Source organism: Trachurus trachurus (genome assembly GCF_905171665.1).
Source record: "Trachurus trachurus genome assembly, chromosome: 24".
Taxonomy (NCBI): Eukaryota; Metazoa; Chordata; class Actinopteri; order Carangiformes; family Carangidae; genus Trachurus; species Trachurus trachurus.
In genome coordinates, this window is record NC_139910.1 from 14,776,965 (window position 1) to 14,798,398 (window position 21,434).

General features: G+C 42.3%; 1 protein-coding gene across 1 annotated transcript in view; it reads left to right on the top strand.

Moving 5' to 3' along the window:
• Positions 1–21,311, top strand: part of mettl24 (methyltransferase like 24) — a 33,223-nt gene extending 11,912 nt beyond the window's left edge. The window contains exons 2-5 of the mRNA XM_084000082.1: positions 5,717–5,815; positions 9,723–9,868; positions 15,331–15,556; positions 20,086–21,311. Coding sequence (XP_083856208.1) covers positions 5,717–5,815; positions 9,723–9,868; positions 15,331–15,556; positions 20,086–20,403 — 789 coding nt within the window. The 3' untranslated portion in view covers positions 20,404–21,311. The remainder of the gene's footprint in view (positions 1–5,716; positions 5,816–9,722; positions 9,869–15,330; positions 15,557–20,085) is intronic.
• The last annotated feature ends 123 nt before the right edge of the window (positions 21,312–21,434 follow it).

Sequence of the window (21,434 nt, forward strand, 5' to 3'; positions counted from 1 at the left end):
ATTTTAAGTGTCTTTGATTGAAACAGCAACATTTTTTTTCTTGCTAAATCCCATTAGCACAGTCTCTGACATGGTCTGTTCACATGGGTTCACCACCTACTACAAATCAAAGAGAGGTTAGTGTCAATCACCCACCAGCTGTTTCATTAAACTCCAACTTCTCTGCCTGCCCACTTGTCCATCGCATGTCTTGACCTTCAATTGGCACACAGCTGAGTTTTTAGCCGTGCTGTCAGAAAAATACCGCCTGTCAGAAGCACACATCCTAACTTCGCGACACCCCACAGCGTTTAAAAAAAGGGAAAAAAAAGAAAAGAAGATATTCCACATGCTACTGAACTGAAAGCTTGGCCTCTTGACTGCACAGCTTCTGAAGCGTCTGGACTCTGGTGAGAGCAATTGCAAAAAAAAAAAAAAGAAATAAAAAAAAACGAGCAGCTGGTCTGCCACTCAGTCGCCCTGGCACTTCACCAACAGACGGGGCTGACTTGGCAGCACTCCTTCTGTCGCCTTATGGTTTCCAAATGGGCAGACACAACTCACCTGTGGCTGGCTCCACCGTGACACTCGATACACTAGTGGCAATTTGTTTACTCTGGTACTGATTGTGTGATGTCCCCTCTGATGCTCTGACCACATTGTTATCGATTGTTAAGCTGTGTTAATTCATAGTGTAAATCCATACACAGGTGTTGAACACCTCTTCCTTTACAGTGAGGTGCAGTTCCTCCTCCAGCTGTGTGTAAATCCCTTTTTTTTTTAAATCTATTTTTAAATTCCCACCTCTTCCACTTCTTCTCACCTACCTTTATTGTTCTGGCAGACAGTCTTCTCTTGTTTTATCCAGCCATCTCTTGTTCACCCATCCATCCCCTTCTCCCCAGGGGATTATTCATGCTTGGCCTGGCTGCTAACACCCAAGCTGAGAGGCACAGATCCACTAACACACACCCAGCTCCATCAGGACATGCAGAGCAGGCAGAACGGCCCCATAACAGAGCGATCAAAAAATGAGACTTTTTTATAATCCTTTTTATATCCCTGAGAAATAAAAGGAGAAGTTAGGGCAATAATGTATCAGTTAAAGAGTAAAATTCAATTAAATTACTCCTGAAGTAAAACTTGCTCTATCAACTTTCTTCTAAAAATGAATTCAATTATTATTACCTGAGTCTTCTGCTTTCAGTCATAGTACTTCTGTTCACATTTCAAACCATTTCCGGCCTCAGATCTTTACTGTCACAGAAAACAAAGAAAGAAAACACCTTTTCAAATCTTCAAACTTCCACTCTTAATGCACTGTTTACCCCATCTTTCAGTGCTTTCACCTAAACTGACACCACCTTTCAGTTTCTACAAGTCCACACAGGGCTCTTCCACCTCAGCAGACCTTTTTAGCTCAACTTATCACTTTCACTTGCATTATAACTTCTTTGTTTGATCTTCAACTGATACTTCAGTTGGTGCAAACTCAATTTCACAACATTTCTATTTTAATTGTCATTTCAGCTTTTCTTAAAAAAAAAATATATATATATATATAGCTGCCACTTAAGCTTATTTTAGTGTCATGTTTCAGCAGCAATACCTGACAGCATTGTACCACACCAGCTAATGCACTGGCACCAGTTCCTTCCAACACCTTCAGTTTGACTGAGCATCAGACCTCACTTCATTAGGCTACTCACAGTTTCAGCTCAACTGTAACTTCAGTTTTACCCACTGCCTCATTTCTTGACATTGAATTGAATCTTTCAAATTTACATTTAAACCTTCACTTCAGCTGGCACTATTTTTTTTGCGTATTCAAACAAATTCAAATGTTTGAAGTGCAAATTTCTATTCCAATATCATCAGACCAGCATAATCAATAAAACACTATATCCATAAATGACAAGGCAACGGCCTATAAACGCTGTATTTGCACTTCTGTCTAATTTTCTAATTTCATGGAACTAAGGTCTGAGGGGCTGAGGCTCATCAGCTCTCAGTGATGTTCTGTGTGTTTGTTATTAACACTGATTACCTCTGTTGTCCCTGAGGTGAGGATGACTTGTTGTTGCCTGACTGAACACGAGGCTTTAGACTAATCGCATCAATGCTGCATGATGATTCAGCAGTTAGTAAGAGCTCGTGGGCATGTATAGTGTGTTGAGCATAAATACAGACAACACATTCAAAACTCAAATTAGGAGAAGAAGGTTGCACAAAAGCTGTTTAATATCATGTGTTCTTGGATAAAGATTATTTTTCATTGCCACTGAAATAAACACGAGAAAAAGAATTGCAGCCTGTGAGGAAAACAAACTCTGGTTGTTAGCTTGAGTTGTACAGATGTCAGTCAGACAACTCCAGGGCAGTACAGCTTCCATTAAAGTCTTCACTGACTAGAATCCCTGGATGCACACCTCGCCCCTGGGCAAAAATGTGCCAATAATTAAATTTCCGCTGTCCTGTACAGTTCACGTAGTATGCAGATGTGTGTGTATCTGTGTGTATGTGTGGGTGTATTTTCAACCCTCATTCTATCCTTTGTTTCTCCACTTCTCCCACCTTCCTTCCTGCTCAGCTCCACTTTATCCACCGCTACCTCCCAGTGAGTCCATTGTCCCAGATATCTGCCCTCTGATCAGCAGTCCTGTCTCAACCTGCAGCAGCCTGATGTATGGGCCCTGACAGCTGAGCTTTGCAGGGAGGACTCAGTGAGGAGATGAAAAGGGCAGCATGCAGACAGAGAGCTCTGGGAGCTTTCAGAGTCCCTGGGATGCGGAAAGGTAGATGTTATTTGTCTACGTGCAAATAACAGTCTCCCAGACTGATGTGCAGTCTCTCTGTCTCTATCAGAATCTCTAAGCTTCGGCTGCTGCATCTTTAAAGTGAAGTTGATTGGAATTGGTATTTTTCTTTTCTTCTTTTCGTCAGTTATTGTTTTTCAGATTGCGGGCTTTGCCAGAGAGATGCTTGCTGTGTGGTCTGAATCAATATTGAACAACAAATACTCCACATGGAGGCTGAGTCAGGGGAAGAAGTGAGAGGACATCACACTTAATACTGATCCAGCAACCACTGAATAGGCACAGGATCTGTACTGCTCTGTAGCACATTAATGAGGACATGAGATCAAATATGAATACATTTACTTGATTGAACTCTCTGCTGTGTGGCTGTCTAATCATCTTCTATCATTTATGGATGTACCGATGAAACAGTGCGAGATGTATCACTTTGAAACAAATTAGATGCCAGCATCACTGTCAAACTGATTTTAAGTTATTTTGCTTTGTTTTAATGATGACAGGCTATCCACTGAATGACACTGCTGTAACTGCACAATAAGCTGCAATTCTGTGTGATACTTAAACATTTATCCTTCCTACTGATTGTGCACCCATGTGAACTACTTTTTTTTGGAGAAATATTGCAGAAACAAATGAAGGAATTGAATGAATCCTTCCAAAGAAATAAGCTTAAAGTTAAAACTGATCTAAGACACTAAATCACAGCTCCCTCTCTTAAGGCCATTGTATCTTTCTTTTTTTCAGTTATATTTTGTTATTGTATTTTTATATGTGTCCATTTAACTATCTCTTTGTCTTGTGTTTTGGACTATATACCATGTCAAATTGCTTAAAGGTGTATACGGCTGCCTGGCAATACAATTATGCAATTACAATACAATTATGTACAATTATGCAGTATGCATAGTGATTATACCATGTTAGTTTTGTAATGCAGCGTCCAAGACGAAAAGACCGAAGTAGGAGGAAGAGAAGGAGGAGGAGATCAGTATACTTTCAATGCAAATTACTTTTTAAATTTTGCCACTTCTTTTCTTCATTGCCAAGCTGAGAGAGACAGCTTGAATGAGTGACGTGTGTGTGTGTGTGTGTGTGTGTGTGTGTGTGTGTGTGTGTGTGTGTGTGTGTGTGTGTGTGTGTGTGTGTGTGTGTGTGTGTGTGTGTGTGTGTGTGTGTGTGTGTGTGTGTGTGTGTGTGTGTGTCTTTTGTTTATGTAACAGGCAAATCTAGAAAATCAAACTGCAGAAAATTAAAGCTATGGTCTGAAACCCACACATGAAACATCCATCACCCTATTTGTCCTGCAGGGTAATTAAGTTGTTCATGCATCGTGGGTGCAATTGTTTTAAGACGGTGACACTGCAGAGAAAGAGGGAGGGAGAGAGAAAGAGATGGTGGCAGAGAGAGGGTGAACGATAAAATGAGAATAAAAATGTTCCAGCCAGAATGGGGGGGGGGAGTAAAGGGAAACAGAAGGATGACAGGTTGCAGAGAGAGAGAGAGAGAGAGGAGGGGAGGAGTTGAGGCACGAGAAGCATTCAGATGTTTTGACACGCTGCAAATCGATTTAAGGCCGAACGCCAAACATTGACTCGTGTTGTGTGTATCCAGACCTGTGGCCATTAAAAGGGACAGCTGATTGTGTGTGTTAGCAGGTCCAGGGTCAGCATGCTGAAGGAGGACACATGTTGCTGTCTTAGATAATGTGTTACCAGAGTGCTGTAAGTGTAAGTGCATGTCCATATAGAGCAAATGCATGTATATCAAACTGTCTGCGTGTGCACATGTACTGTATATATAGAAAGCATTACACAGTCACTGAATTGCAGTGATTTAAAACAAGATAATCAAACATCAAAACATCAACTTTTATGACAAATCGCACTAAAACTCTTATTTTGAACTCAACAGGGTGATTGCAAATGAAAGTGTTTAAACTTTGAAGCCCATTGTGTTGTGCTTTCCATCACAATGTAAACTGGAGGGCATGAGTGGAGCCATGGAAACATGGGAGTGAATTCCATCACAAGGTTATTTTTCCTAAACCTGATGTCACCGTGATGCCTTTTACAGACTGTTAACCAGATGTGCCAACAGCATCAAACAAAGCCAAACATGATCTTGTTAGCTAAGCCAAAAAAAAAAAAAGATGCATGCACGACTGTGGAAAATGTGAGAATAAACTGCAGAGCTCATAAAACTCAGAAGAAGGTAGGAGTGTCTTAGGGAGTTGGCTTTATCGTGAAATCATTCAGAGTGATTTACACCACAGCTGCTAATGAATGCTTGGCCGCAGCGTTTGACCCGAGAAATAATTGTGCAACCAACAAATGCATCATCGCAGCTCTGCCTTTTATTCTCTCTCCGTCTCATCGTGGCCTCTCCTCTAATCGTAAACAGACACATTCCTGCAGAAACGAAGCAGGCTGTAAGGCAGAGCTCTGCCAGGTCTGAGGAATGTGATCACACAGCAAGCTCTTCACCAGGCTCTGCTGCACCAGCCCTGCTACAGCACTGGCTGATGATGAAGTCTTATTTTTCCACTGTCAAAAACAGCTGGACTAATTATTATTTTATCTGTACCCTGCAGTGCGGGATGCGTAAGAATAAATAGCAGTCAACATTTTTACTAAAATAACAGTGGAAATGAACTTCAGCGGTTTATTTGTCACTAACACAGGTGGGAAAAATAAAATCCTCCACTGAGCACATTGTGACCTAGTTCCATCACTGGTGCACAAGTGGCTTATAATACCTGAAAGAATAATGCTCCCTTTGTTGTTGTCCTTGTACTGGATTTTTTTTCAGTGGCCTACTTTGATGTTGGTTAATTGTCAGTTTTGGTGTTCTTTTTTATTCCTAATCATCACCTTTGTATATGTTTGTGTGTCTGTCTGTGTGTGTGTTTTCCTCCGCAGACTCCTCGCTGGCACATAGACCTGGAGCCATGGGCCAGTGAGAGTCATTCCCTGGAGGAAGAAGCTAAAAGATTCCTCAGCTACATCACAACGCCACAGGTGAATCATCATATGTGTCTGTGCAAAATCTGTGCATAATCATATGAATTCTCACAGGCTTGTCAAATTTGAGCTTTAAATATTCAAAACATCTTTTGTACTGTGTGGGACAAAACAACATTAGTAATCAATGTAGCCATTGGTTATGGTCAAATGCAGGTTGTAATGTGTGAACAAATACTGACATATCTGAGCACCTTTTACTTAAATTGATCGTCCTCGTTTCAAGCTACTTCACAGTCGAATGTTGAATTACACAATTACACTTTTATGAAGTATGGAGCAAGTCACAATTAAACCATACTCACAGTATTGTATTGTAACATTGTAACATTAAGCAAAAACACCAGCACATGTGTACAATTATGCACAGTAGACTGCCTAAATGCATTGGGTTGAAGGCTCACGGTATCTGATCGGGGAGAGCAGATATGAGGTTGGTTGCGACAGTATTGTGAATGTGTGCAACAGAAAACAGGATTGTTACTTTATTGGTACAATATGCGCCTGCGACTCCATGTGAAAAGAGTTTGAACATGTCTTCAGAGAGTACAGAAAGTGCTGCTTCGTCAGCCTACAGGCCCCATTCCTATGCTAATGTGGTAACTTTTTAGTTTTTAAATACAGTATATTTAATTATGTAAATCTGGTCATGCAGGATATGCCTCATCTCGAAACCTGACTGATCTGTTTGAAGCTGTAAACTGATGCCTAAATACACCAATAGGACAGTGGTTTGATATAACTGGAGAATCTGTTGCTACTGGAAGGCAGGAAAAGCTTTATTTTGACTGGTCATTGTTATGTATATCAGTGTGAAGCTCAGCTGTCAGTCCGTGACTGAGACACACTGGCCCCCCTTTTCACATTCACCTCAGCCGTACAGTATTTGTCTTGCTCGAGAGCACACACATAATTCATTACTCTATTGATTACCATACAGATGGAACTCACAACCCCTCTATTCATACTTAATCAATGAGATGTTGTGGTTGGTTTGTTGGTCTATGTCACAATTAAATTACCTCAAATCGATTAAGACGTTCAGCTGCATAATTTGAAAAATATTGAGACATTGACGAAACCCTGAATTCTGTGTCCTCATCTCTGTTGTGAACACACACATTTTCATTTTTACTGTCCCTCAAACACAGATGGACATTTTTTTCTTTTTGTTATGGGTTACATGTGCTCCGTTTTTTGTTTTTGTTTTTTATTGTAATGTTATTGAAATTGGCTCGGGGATAAATCAGTAACTTATCTTTCTTCCTCACACAGCGGAGCCAGAACACAGAGCATTCCACTCCAAATGACTAAGCACTTGTTCTGTATCTTTCACAAAGCAGACATTCAGCTCATAATGAATTAGCCCCGGGATATGCGTGTGTGCATGTGTTTGTGTGCGTGTGTACACATACTACATGCAACCACTTGTGTGTATTTGTGTTTGTGTGTGTGAAAGCAATGAGACAAGGACAAGAACAGAGAGAAAGGGATTGTCTGAGCGAGCGAGTGTGTGTGTGTGTCTAAAGTGTGTGTTTGTGGGAGGCTGTTGAAGGGAACTGTCCGTCATAGACACTGACAGGCGAGGGTGGAAGGAGTTGGTGGGGGCATAGCAGCATCCTCGGCTGTAATGCTGACTGACACAGTGCCTGGTGGAGCTGCTACTCAGAGTGATGGCTTGCGACACAACTGTCCAATCAATAGCAGTCAGTGTATCTTATATGCACCAGCACACACACACTCACACACACACACATATAGACAGATAGGAGAAAGTTCTTCTATGGTAACATTTTAAACATCCCGAAATGTGGTGTAGATCACTTTCTCCGATTAGGCTAACAACACGAAATAATTACTGTTCAGCCATTTAATGAATTATTAATGAAAACATTGTTTCAGGTCAATTTGCACTGTTCAGTATTAGTCTTAGTGCAGCAGCAGCAGTCAGCAGTTCAATGCCAACAGCAAGTCTGCAGATATGAAGTGGCAAAATAATCCAGAGTGATTTTGTATTGGGTTGCAGAGTGTGTATTGCGTGCTGATGAATGCTCTCAGCCGGAACACATTAACAATGACGGGCATAATGGAGCGTGTTCCTAATTCATTTAAATACATTACTGCACCACCCACGTGTACAACGCAGGGCTTGTAATCTCTGGGACAAAAACACATCAGGTGACTTTTATTCTTGGTGAAAAACGGCGTCACTGCACTTGACTCCCTGGCTGACCTGTCAAGATTGGACCGAGGCGTTCATTTAAAGGGCAACACAGGACGAAAGCTGTGCCAGAGATTTTCTTTAAAGCTGTGAAAATCTAACTCAGGTGGCCTGACAATGTAGACGTGAAAGTTTGAAATAGAAAAAAAAAAAAAAAAAAAAGTACGTAAATTTCATTGTCTTTCTCTGACAGCAGAATATATTTGTAGAGCAGGAATCATTTCTCCATCCTTCATTGTTTTTACTTTGCATTAACATAGCCGAGAGGCACATTCACATGTTCACACCCAAACACACACACACACACACACACGCTATGTTGTTTACACTTGAAAGCCGTACAGTAGAGCAGCACACAGGTTTATGTTTCACATCATCCTGTCTAACCCAATATTGTTCTTTCAGCTGCACACTGAATCTCTGCAGCAGCCGGAGCCTTAAGACAGGAGACAGCAGCTCCGGTGCAAAAGGCTTAGTGGTTTATAAAACTGCAGGTGTACAACGCAAAACCAAACATTTAGTGCATGTATGTAAACAATTTATGCAGGGCCATGCTCCATATAAACATACAGAACTGACTGTAACATCATCACAAACATACTAATGAAGTGTAGTTTCTGAGTGAGCAGGAGATGAGTTGAGAACATGGTAGAAAGCTGAGCAATAATGAAAACTAAAGCAATACTGTAGTTATTTTGCTGTATTAGAATTTAAGCCAATTGCTTTATGGTCTTTTAATTCTGCACTTCTTCTACCATACACATACAGTCACACGCTGATAATACATCATTGTTTGGGTTCCAAGGACACTTTAACATATTGACTGGATGAGCTGGGCAATGAAGGAGCAACTCTACTCCATGAGCCCTATAGTTTGGTCACTGAATTAATAATAATAATAAACCCTGTCAATCTACATTCACTGTATGAATTCTGTCAGTATATTGAGTACTTGAAGAAGGAATACCTCCATTTCCCTGCTCTCTCACTGTGCTGTAATAGTGAAAGACTTGGCAATTACGGCTGATGCGTCGGTTCCAGCTGCGCATCATGATGAATAGTCTGCATGTTGTAGTTTTCGCTCAGAGGTCCAAACCAAACACAGACACGTGGCGAGTGCAAGGTCAAATTCAGTAACAGTTTCCAATGATTTCTAAGGTTTATCTTAAGACACCGGGAGGAAAAGATGTTCAGGAAAAAACACTGCAGACAAACTGCCACTGCTGACTTTCAAATGCTGCTGCGAGTGTGAACTGTACGTTATGCCGGGTTCAAATTCTCAAACAGTTATATACTGTATACACATAACCTCCATACACAAAATCTCTCACATGCTACAATGGTGGTCGTGAACGCTCACTGTATACAGCTCATATGGTTCAGATACTCACATTTACTTTGCAATGTTTGCTTCTTGTGTATTACTGAACTCCATCCATGATTTAAAAGCACAAGGTCAGATGCTCGGCAGCTCTTTGGGAACAGGAACATTGTGTCAACACTGGAGAATGTCAAATAACAATACAACTCATTCCTCTATTTCCCAGTATAGTGCTTGCTTGTTATATATTATATCCACACGATGCAGGGAGATGCTCTGAGCACTAGAACAACTTTGGCAGGAACCTTTGCTCCTTTGTGATGTGAAAAATGTTATAACATATACGTGTGTTGTGTGTCCAGGTGTTGTGCTCACCATTGGCTGCTGCTGAAGAAGTTGCTGAAGAGGGATCCAAGGGGGGCACAGGTGCCTGGGTGGTGTGCCTGGACCCTAAGTACAGCCTGACCCACAGGATACACAGCAAACACTGCAGGATCTACTCTTTTGGGTACAGACACACAATCACAAACATGAGCTCTTATTTTACTAAATTTGTTTGGTCCCTAACACTTTGACAATGGTCTTAACCTCGACTACCACATGTATAAAATTAACATTCAGACTAGAGAATCAATCCTTAACGTGTTTAATGTCTTACTTAACGACATCTACAGCCTGTACAACAGCTTTGAGACATGTACAGCATCTAAACGAGTGATGCCATTGTTCACAGAGCTGATTTTCTTGCAGTCGCTGACGGTGAGTCATCTGCAGATGACAGGGCATCTGGTGCTGTGACAGGCTGTGATATATCTAGTCTCAATTGATGCCACTGCCACTTCACCAATGACAATTTAGATTTTTTTCCTTCGTTATAAGGCAGAGAAATTCAGATTTTCATTCACTATTTCTTTTTTTAAAAATGGGTTATTGGGTACGTTCCACACTCTTTTCAGTGACTCACAGAGCTTGTTTTTATTCAGGATTCTGTTTCTTAAATTTAGCTGACTTTTTTTTTATGTCAGGTTGCAGTTTGGTTTCTTTATATGCATATTCTGGACAACTCTGTGCAAACTGTTGTGTAACACTATAATGAGAGTAAAGATAATCCTTCTCTCTCTCAGCCTTAACTGTAAACCCACCTGAAACGTCACATCCACTCCACTCCACCTTTGCTTCCTCTCACTGAGTGGCAAGTAATCTTGAATCAAATCAGCCAGGCCACCGAGGTATTTGACCTTCTTAAGATTGTAGAGTCAATCACTCCCAGTTGGCTCTGTGTTGTGGATCAGCTCGGCCCGCTCCCGCCCCGCTGGGTCTCCGCTGAGCTGAGGGGCTGCAGAGGTCTGAAGGGATTTGGCTGCAGGAGAGAGGGAGCTTATTAATTTGACTGTTGAGAGACAGCACAGGTGTGCTGGCATCAACGCAGGCAGGGGCTCGGATATGGACGCAGGAGGGAAGAGGGGGGTGTTGGGGGGCCGTGTTTCTGCTGGTTCTGGCTCTGTGCCTCTCTAAGGAGGAGGGGTCAAGGGTCAAACGGAGAGACTGAGGGAAAACAGTTCTGATTTCCTCTGGCTGACTGATGGAAAGTCACTCATGCAGACAAGCCACATAAAAAAAAAAATGAAATAAAAGAGAACGTTAATATGATTTAGGCAAACGTTTCAACATTTGACCTGAATATCAGCTTGGGAAAATGTGACTCACTGCTCTGATTTTTTTTCAAGTCAATGAAAGCTGCATTACCATTTTTTTCTCCTATCAAACTGATCCCTTAAGACCTTTGGAATGAATTCAATTTATGCAAAGTCGCCCCTCAACTCTGGCTGATGCAGTAACAGTAAGGAAACCTAAAAAAAAAAAAAAAAAGTCATAATAAAAAAAAAGAAAAGAAAGAAATCCTATGGAAAACAGAAACTTTACAAGCCAAAGAAAGAGAGCTAAATGTAACAGTTAATCAAGTCAAAGTGAAGTTCCACTCTTTTAGATACGCCAAGTGAATGTCTCCTCTCTGTGTCCCCCATTTGACCTAGATTCATGGTGCACTCATCCCCACACACACTTCTAGACTTCTTGGTCATACTGTTGAATGTATGCCATGTTTTCCAAATGTCCTATTGTCAGGAGGCTTCTGCTTTGCTGTGCAAGAGACTTACAATGGCCTCACCGTCAGCCCACTGCTGCTCTTAAACCGGCTTTAATAGAAATGTAAAATACTATTAAGCATGCACATGTGTACACTGTTGAATGCGGTGCATTACCAAGTATGTACAGTATATGTGTGTGTTTGTGCATGCGTGTGTACAGTTGATACGTTTCATTTGCACGCTGTTTAACGAGCCGTGGACGGATGTGCCTGGGCAGGACGAGCAGCTGCTCTCCGATTGGTCCGTCACATGGTGGTGAGGGTGCTGCGGCGGGGGCGATGTGAGGGGGTTGCAGGATGTTTTTCCACATGAAAGTCCAATTATCTACCTTTACCTCTCCTTCCCCTACATCTCTCCTTCTTCTCCATCATGCCCACTCTTATAGTTCAAGTCTGTCTGTTTGATCATTGATTATTATTTCCTCCTCATTCACCGAAGCACACGGGCAGCATGAGCATGTTGAGGATGAGTCATCCATTGCTATAAAAATAATTTAAATAAATAAATAAAAGAAGCCCACATCCTGGTTAATCAAAGCTGGCTTGTGCATGCTGTACTTTTTACCATTAGCGTGTGTCATGCTGTCACAGCCACAGTAGCGATGGGAGTATTCACAGTACAGCTGGGGGGCAAAAGTGGCTCGTCGCTAGTCGCTGCCCCACTGCCCCTTCACCCTCAAGTGTCACTCAAAGTCAAATGAGTTATTACTAGTTTTGTTTTTCCTGCTACTGTGGCGGCTGTTGGTAACAATTACATCATCCAAAAAGTTTGCCAAGTTTCAGCTCGGGGGCTGATAATAACATTATCATCTCATCTGTCGTGTTCATTTTGGCCTTTGTACACAAGTGAATGCAAAAAACTCAACCAACTGACAATAAAACACAGGTGAGGCCTCTCCCACGTCCTCCTCTCTCTCTTCCTTCTAAAATGCACTTTTTATCATATGGCTCTGACAAAGACAAAAAGTGTTGCCAGGGTAACAAAGGCCTGTCCAACATCTTGATTTGTTTAGCTCTTCAATGAGTATAAATCAGAAACAGAATTTTAAATGAGCTGCAGAGCTGTAGAGCCACATGGATCTGGACTCTAGGCATCAACTGAATTGATTGAGTCACTTCTTAAACCAAGTGGGGGAGGTTTGTTTCCATTATCTAAAAAGAACCTCTTAAGGTATTACATAAAAGCATAATTCAAGCTTTTATTTCTGTCACTGTTGCGGTGTGCAGTGATTTATCTCTGGCTCGTTTGCTTAACTAAGAATGAAGTTACACCTTTTCATTTTAACTTGAAACTCTGTCTACGTCCTTCAAAATGCACAAACGATATTGGAAGTGACACCTAAAAGCATCGAAACATCCTGAACAGCACATATCTGCTGTTGAAAAAGGTGTATTGTGCACTAAATGCAAGTGCGCCACATTTAAGAAAAGAAGAAATTCACTGTCTCTTTTTTTCTTTGCCCAAAAGGCGACAGTCTTGTCAGTCATTCATCTTTTCTATGCACGTCATTGCATTCAGCCTTATCGTGAGCTGACCCTCATCTAGTGCTGTTCCTTGAGTTCCACTCGTTTCTACTATCCTTGCAGACTTGCAGGCCACGTGTGGTGGTTGTTTAAATTTAGAGCACTTATATAGGCTAAAGCGCAGCAAGGGAATTAAAAAAAATACCTGCACTTCATCACTCATTGATCATGCTATGCTAATGTGATGCAAAGTGTGATAAAGGACAAGGAATGGGAGCACTGCAGAGGGAGAGAAACAGTCATGGGGGCGGAAGTATTTTGAGAATACCACGGTATCTGAAGCAAGAGGGAATAAAAAAAAAAGAGATGTCATGGCACTTACTGAATATATGAGTAAAAAGAGAACAAACCCAGAGGAGAAACAGATTGCCTGTCAGCAAATAGCTTCCCAGCCCACCCACCGTTTGTTACCGAGTCTCGCTTCCAAGGTTCACAACATCCAGACAGTCTGTTGACATAGTAGTTCAGTGCAAGGACAGACGGATTTGAGGATCTGTTTATCAGATTTACAATCTACTGTATGCATGTAGCCCAATATCTCTCTCACACACACTCACACAAGCAAGCACATATTCACATCTGGTTGCCACGACACCTATCCTATTCAGCTAGACATCTCTTTGTATCCCTTACAACCCTCATATTTTGAAGGTGAATCTTTCCCTCTACAGTCACTCTACATATCCTTTAATCCAGCGTGTTACCGCTCCTGCACTCTGTAGTCTCATGAGAGAGGAAATTACAGCTAGTAGAGACCCCACTTTATCAGCATTGTCATCCAGAAGAGCTTCTAATGCACTGTGACTCCCCCCTTTAGCCCCCGTTGCTCCATGAGTAATTCCTGATCCCCGTCATCTAAAGTGTCACTGTACTGATTCCCAGCCAAAAAACACCTCACCAGAGAGCGAAAAAACTCTCAATGAAATATTTAGCGCCGTAAAAAAAGAGACGTCTAGTTGCATCTCAATCTCCCCCATACACTTATCTCTCATCTCCCTGCTAGTGGGATGCTTTCGGGGGACCCGGTGCCTCATCTGTCAGAGACGTGCACTGTGAAATGTACTCCCTCTGCCACAATTACAGAATACAGCCGCAGCACAAACAAGACACGGGGGAGCATGGAGACAGCGACTTGAGAGGAGGAAAAAAGGAGAAAATTGCAGAATTAGAGGAGGGAGGGGCTGGATAAAGAGAGAAAGAGTCAGCGAAGAGTGGGAGTGGGAAGGAGAGAGTGAAGCATGAAAGAGACAGAAATGCAGGGGAATGTGTCTGTCTGCTTTCATTTGCACACATCATAGCTCAAAATGGAGACGCAGGCCACTAGAAAGAGGAAAGGTAGCGGAGGAGAACAAAAGACAGAAACACTAAACGAAAGAGACATAAGAGAGAAAAGGAATCTCACGTCGTATCTCCCGGCTCAAAGCTTCTGTTCTGTTTGTTTAGTTTAGTTTTAAAGAAAAAAGTTTTATTGATTTCTTTTTAGTAAAAAGGTCAAGTCTGGATCGCACAGTGAGGACGTTTGATATGTGGCTCGTCAGTAGCATTTTATTCCAAGAAATCTCTCTACTACATTTGACCTTTGTGACAACTGCTGCTGGTGTTGTTTCATGTCACAACGAAGAATGATGAGGCTTTGAGGGAATGTTTTCTCTTGATGTTAAAAGTTTTAGCTCACTTCGGATGAGAATAAAAACAGGAAGCCCTCATCCTGGTCTGGGCTTGTAAGCAATTGCCCTCTGTACCATCAAATGACGGCATGATGGGCCTGTCATTCCTGTTTAGTAAAATGCAGGAGATCCCATTTGTAGCTGCTGCACTTTTCTTTTTTCTTTAAGTATATTTCTGACCCTTTTGCCTTTATTTGATAGTAAGTCGAGAGAGACAGGAAATGGGGAGGCATAGAGAGTGGGAATGACACGCAGCAAAGGGTTGGGATTCGATACAGGGCTGGCTGCAGCGAGGACTATAGCCTCTATAAATGTGTCGCCTGCTCTACCAACTGAGCTACAAGGACCCCGAGCTGCTGCACATTTTAAAGCTGCATTCATTCATTCTTCTGTGTCTAGGGCTGGGTATTGTTTGAAATAGTTCAACAAGTGGTGACATAATACTAGAAACCATTCTCCCAGTTTATGGATGATTTGTCACTTTGATAAGAGTCTGACTCATCCTGTCACCCACCATAATGTTGACATCATCTCATCATCTTAGTCCATATTTCCATATTTTGCCTTGGTAATAAAGTATTAGGATTCAACTACCAACCTGATGATCTCTGTCCTGTGTGGGTGTGTGTGCAGGCTGGGGGCGGACGACCGGACCCTGGAGCAGTTCCTGGCCAGGTCCGGGTGTGAGGTTCACTGCTTCGATCCCAGCTTGAAGCAGCCTCACCTGCAGCAGGATGAAATGTGGCTCCACCGGCTCTCCGTAGACTGGAGGGATCCAAACCCGGCCATCGCGGCCCAGCGTCAGTACGCCAACACGAAGAAACTGGCCACCATCCTGAGCAACTTTGGACACAGACAGGTAAGAGTTAACACGATACGGCATACCTATGAATAAGTCATGAATGTAAAAACCACCTGGAACTATATGAAAGTGATTTTTGATTCCTCACTGCGCCAGCTTCACTTGCACGCTACATGCAAACACAGGCCCCTTCCTTCCTGTGCATCATCAACATAACACAGCTCATCAGGATTCATTCCTCTCAGACTCCAGGTGAACAAACTCCCATATACGCATAATGTTGTTTCCCCCCCCCCTTTAAATATTATCATGCTGATTGCTCTTCAAAGCCCCCTAGGGTTTGTGGTCCAGTTCATCAGATAGGGATCGGCATATATGATGAATCACAGGCACACACACACACACACACCAAGCCCACGGATAGCATGCATACTAATACACACAGTTATAGATTCAGTGAACACACCTGTTTAGGACTAGGCTGAATGATAATTCAAGGTCAAAGAAAGCAGGCGTCTCTTACATAGTAATCAAATCACAGCTGAGAGGCAGTCAGGCTGTGGTTTCTTATCTCTTCCTCATGAGAAGAAAACTAAACCCATGTGGAGCTTTTCTGCAGATAATTCTTGTGGACTTTTAGATTTTTTTTGCACCACAATCAGAAAGTTTATTTTATTTTTTATTGTAGCTTCCTAATCTTTGTCCCGCTTTGTTTTGACTCAGAATGAGCTATAAGCCATTTATATTTACTTATACTTTAACTATATATAATTATAGATATGAAGATGTTGTCAGTAAGATGTGGGCAAATGTTGGCATATGTATGCATACGTAATGGCAGGTTTGTGCATGATGCTGTTTTATAGATGACAGCACTCACCTGTTTTGAATGCAGAGCCACGCAGGCATCCTTGTAATGGCGTTTTAATGTGAGTACACAGTGTGCCAGAGGAGCAAGCAGCAGCAGCAAGCAGCTGAACGTCTTCTCCTCAAAGGCTGTGGCCCAGCATCTGTGACAAGAAAAGCGGCAGTGGAGAAAAGGAGAAAAGGTTGAAATATGCATTTGTGCAGCATTTCTTATCTGCGTTGGTTAAAATAACAACACCGATGACTCATTGACCGAGCAGGGGGCACCACGGTGACCAGCTGAGACAGCAGACACTGTCACCACAGGGACAAATGTCACAAGCTGGAAGTCACATCCCATTTATTGAAACGGACTGCATATTGATCATGTCGGTAACTGGACAGTTAGAGCAGTATCAGCACTGCTCAGCCATTCTTCCATAGAAAATCTAATTAGGTATGTCCATATTAAACCGTAGATAAAAAAGGAACAAAATACAGCACAACATGCTTTTTGTTTCTGGGAGGGTCTTAGTCTGTGTCCTTAATGTTGCTGCTGGTTTGATGTGCGTTTTTTTAAGGTTCCCTTCCACACTAACCCACCTGCAGTAAAACAGTGAGACATTAATACACTCTTGTTTGTTTTTCAGTCTTTATCACATATTGTCTGAATACCGAATGCACAGGTGAATTTGAAGATGGCTCCTCCTATCGTGGGTCCTCCTTTTGCCAAACCAATTGTTGAAGAGCTCACAACAGCACAGACACAGCAAACCTCTAAGATGTGTAATTAAATATCTTTAATTGTGATCAGCTCTCGAGTGGCAGGCTCACTAATTAAAGCACATAAAACACAATAAAGGTTGGGTAAGCTGCAACGTTCAGATCTCTGGTGTGCAGGAACAGTTGAACCGTTCTGATAAGACGGTCATTGGAGACAGGGAGGGGAGGGGAGGGGGGGGGGGCAAATAAAAGTCTCGTTAACAGATGGGATTTGCCCACCGTGAAATAAGCACTTTTCAGACCTCTTAACAATCCAAAGTGTAAACTTCCATTTAAAGTTGTTTCCTCGAATCAGCAAACTTGTTTGTTTACAAAGCCTCAGACAACTCCTCATCAAAAGTGCCTCTAAATTAAAATGTGTCCCAGTGTGCTGCCTAATCCTGAGAACTGCTTCACAAAAATAATTACCCAGTATAGTATTTTGATCGCTCTCTACTTGAGTCACTGGGAAGGAAGGAAATATTTGCCTATTGGTTACCAAAAAAAAAAAATGTTCGCAGAAGTCTTACATTAATTTTTCAGCAGTGGAGGACAGTAGAGTGCAAAATTATTTTACATAATATTCTACAGAGGCCGTTCTGAGAGATCAGCTGTTATCGAAGAGTGCAGTTTGGTTCGTGGTTGTTTTGAAAGTTATCATGACATGAGGTCTTACAGAATTTTAACAAGACTCTATGAATGACACTCGTCTTTATGCATTTTTGATTTGGGACTGCTCGAGGAGGATGCTGGAGGTCAGAGCGGGTTTGCTGGTGCAGCTCAAAATTCAAAAATAAGCTTAAACTGAAGAAGTCAATTTGGTTTAGGAAGCAGGTAAATTGCTTGCTTGCCATTCCAAGCTAAGGGAATTATCTGAAATTAGGCAAATTACAATCACAGCCCCAAACCCTGTTTGTTTAATTTGTAAAAAACTAAACAAAAAACCTGCAGCTTAGCAGGAGGCCCTGTGTGTGTCTGTTTCAGTCTGCTCCTGGAGTTTTCACTGGTCTCCTGACAACTGTTACCGGTCAAAGAAACTTTAGGCGGAGTCTTTCTAGTCTTTATGTTATACTAGGCTACCCAGCGACTGGATATCAAATATCAGTTGTTAAGGCTATGGAGTACCTGCTATACAAATCTTTACATACAAAAAGTAAAGGGAGGATTATTTAAAAAAATTAACAGTTTTTATTCATTAAAGTGTAGAAAACAGAAAAAAAACAAAATCAAATCAGTGTTTCATGTGATCCCCTTTTGTCTTGAATAATGTTCAGTTTTTGAAGGGTCTTACCATGGTGGCTGTTCCAAACATCTTGGCGAACTTGACACTGTTCCTCTGTGGATGCCGGCCGTCTAAATGTCTTTTATCTTGTCATGTAAATCCCAGACTGACTCCATGATGCTGGAATCAGGGCTCTGCTGTGGCCAGACCATCTGTTGCAGAACTGCATGTTCCCCTGGTCTCTGAGGATGGTTCTTTATGACCGAGTGCTGTATGTTTGGTGGTTGTAGTCATGCTGCAGAACGAATCTGGGAACCATCAAACGTCGCCCTGTTGGGATTGCAATGATGGATAACACTCATCAGGCAAACATCTGAATTGCCTAAAACTTTTGCCCTGTGCTGTATTTCACCCAAATGACTTCTGTTTTTGATAAAGAAATAACTTTGCTATCCAGCCACAAGGACTCTCATCATATCTAAGCTCCTTCCGGCGTAGTTAAAGATCACTTAGCGTGGCTGACTCTGCACAGCAGTGGAGCAAAAGTCATCTTTCCAAAGCCCCGACACCATATGGACTTTGCTGAGACCAGACAGGAGCCTTGCCAGGGCTTGTGACTCCTTCCTGCAGAGAGATCTGATATTGGCAGCATTGAATCGGGGACCACTGAGACAGAGAGGCAATTTAGATCAAGTACACTGAAAAATGAACAGACCTTACATCATTAAGACAGATTGAAGTCGCATGAGCTGCTCGCTCCCGACAAATGCACACAAACACAGTGTGACGCCCGCATATTCTCAGACAAGATGCGCTCTCTCCAAGAAACAGAGTAAATACATCACCTCCTGTTGACACCACATCATTTTCCATTACGACGTTTCCTTCCAATTAAAGAACACATCTCTGCTCGTGGGAGTTTGGGAGAGGCCCATGGGAGGGACGGGGGACAGCATTTGGACTTGTTCTTCAAAGATAAGAGTTGTTTGAGAGTTTTCTAAGAATTGCTCAGTTCCACTAATGAGGCTTGGGAATTCTGTGGCACCACCAAAGGCATCAATTGGAGAGAAATTTCATGGACACTTTAGTATCTGTGCTGTCATAGCGGTAGACGATGTTCACGGTTGAGGCGTAGAACATTTTTCTCTACTAAAAAAAAAACAAGAGAACTCCTGAATTTCCTTTAGCCAGCATCTCAAAGGATTAATGAAATAATCCTTGACAAAAACCCTGGGCTCCTTTTATGATAAATCCTGTAATCTGAATCTCTCCTCAAGTATTATCATAACTAATTTAGCGGCTAACATGATGTACTAGCTGAGAAAATGCTGAGAGAAAGGGGATAGAAGTGTCGTTGCCAACAAGCCCTTTAAACACATAAAGGTCAAGCAATGGACATCTTCAGCAACCCAGCAGAGTCAAGACTAATCCCGAGATCCTGAGGATGTGCATTAAACTTTGGCCATGCATGAGTCTCCTTACATGGATATAACCTAAGGGTACGATTAACATTCATCTTAGGAAGTGTTTCCTCCCTGCTCCAACACAGCGGGCCTCGTCAGGCTGCTCTCCCGCTCAATTCATCATCAGCATCACTAAAGCAAGAACAAAGGCCAAGCTTCACTTGCTCCTTCTCATCTTTTAATAGCTTTTTGAGTTCAATAATTCCACACAGTTTAATGTCATTCCAATGCTATAACAGAACTCATTTATTACCTGAAGAAGGAAAAAAAAACGTCATCTTTTTCTGTTCCAGGTGGATGTACTGAAGGCGGATATGGAGAGCGCAGAGTGGAAGATTTTGGAGAATCTGCTTCTGGAGGGAGTTGTGGACTCGGTGGGTCAGCTGCTGTTGGAGGTTCACCTGCACTGGGCCGGTTTCGAGGTGGCCGGCGACGACCCGTCCGTGGTGCGGTACTGGTACAGTCTGCTCAAGGAGCTGGAACGCGCCAACTTCCGGCTCTTCCACGTCCACAGCGACCCGGCCAAACCTCACCTCTTCCTGCATAAGAATATCCTCAATGCCAGCAGTGCTTACACATTGAGCTGGGTGAACACACAGTGGAGGCCTTGAAGGATGCCAGGACTGAGATCAAACAGGTGCAGCCAAAAACAAGACTTTGGCTGCAGAGGCCAGCGGATTAAAATGTGTAGCAGGAGTTTTTTTTTCCAGTGTGAGCACATATTCTTGATACAGAACACGACTTTTCTCCAACAGACTGTTCTTATCTGGCGTGACCTTTTTGTAGAGCTAAAATCCCTGCTCCTACTTATCCTCCTGCTCTGCCTCTCCTGGCCTGTAATGACCTCAGTCAGTGTAGAGGGACAGAGTAATTGCCTCCAGAGGCTTTCTGTGTTCTACCTCATAGTAGCTGTGTTGTTGGCTGCAGGTCAGCCTCTGAGTCACGCTCGCCCATGTCATCATGGTCTTGTCTGGACCGGGCTCACAGCCAGACGCTCCTGCCTGATATCGGACAACTTAAAAGTCTACGCAAGAACCAGAGACTGCTGCTCCCAAAAATAGTACATGAGTTTCAGGAAATAGATACACAATGTCAAAGGGGAGAGGTAGATGTAAAGAGATGAGATCTGCTCCGGAGGCGGAAGATGATAACCGCCTGGGCGAATAGACGCTTCGCTGCAGTTGAACCTTGTTTGACTGTCTAGAAAACAAAATGCAAAAGTAATATGAAGAACTGGACATTTATGTCTCTAGACTTGTACACAGTGTACAGAATGTTTTTTGGGATATTTGAATGAGGATGTGTGGGCAAGAAAGCGCACAAAAGACAACGGGATTATACTGTAGTTATTTTTGCATACTGCAGTTCCCTGGGTTATTAGAGAAAACCATTCAGATTCACACACAGAAACATTTTGTGTAACTGTCGGGTGTTTTTTTCTCTGTCCCTTCTTCGTCTGATGTTCAGTTGGCCTTAATTCACTATCTGTGATCCACTAGAAAATCATCAACAACTTTCATCTCCAAATATAGCACAGGCCAAAAACATTTTGGAAAAACCTTCAAAAATGATCCCACTAATGTAATTTGCCAAATCTGTTGGTGCAGTTGAATAAACTAATAAAGAAGTGTCTGGGTCTTCT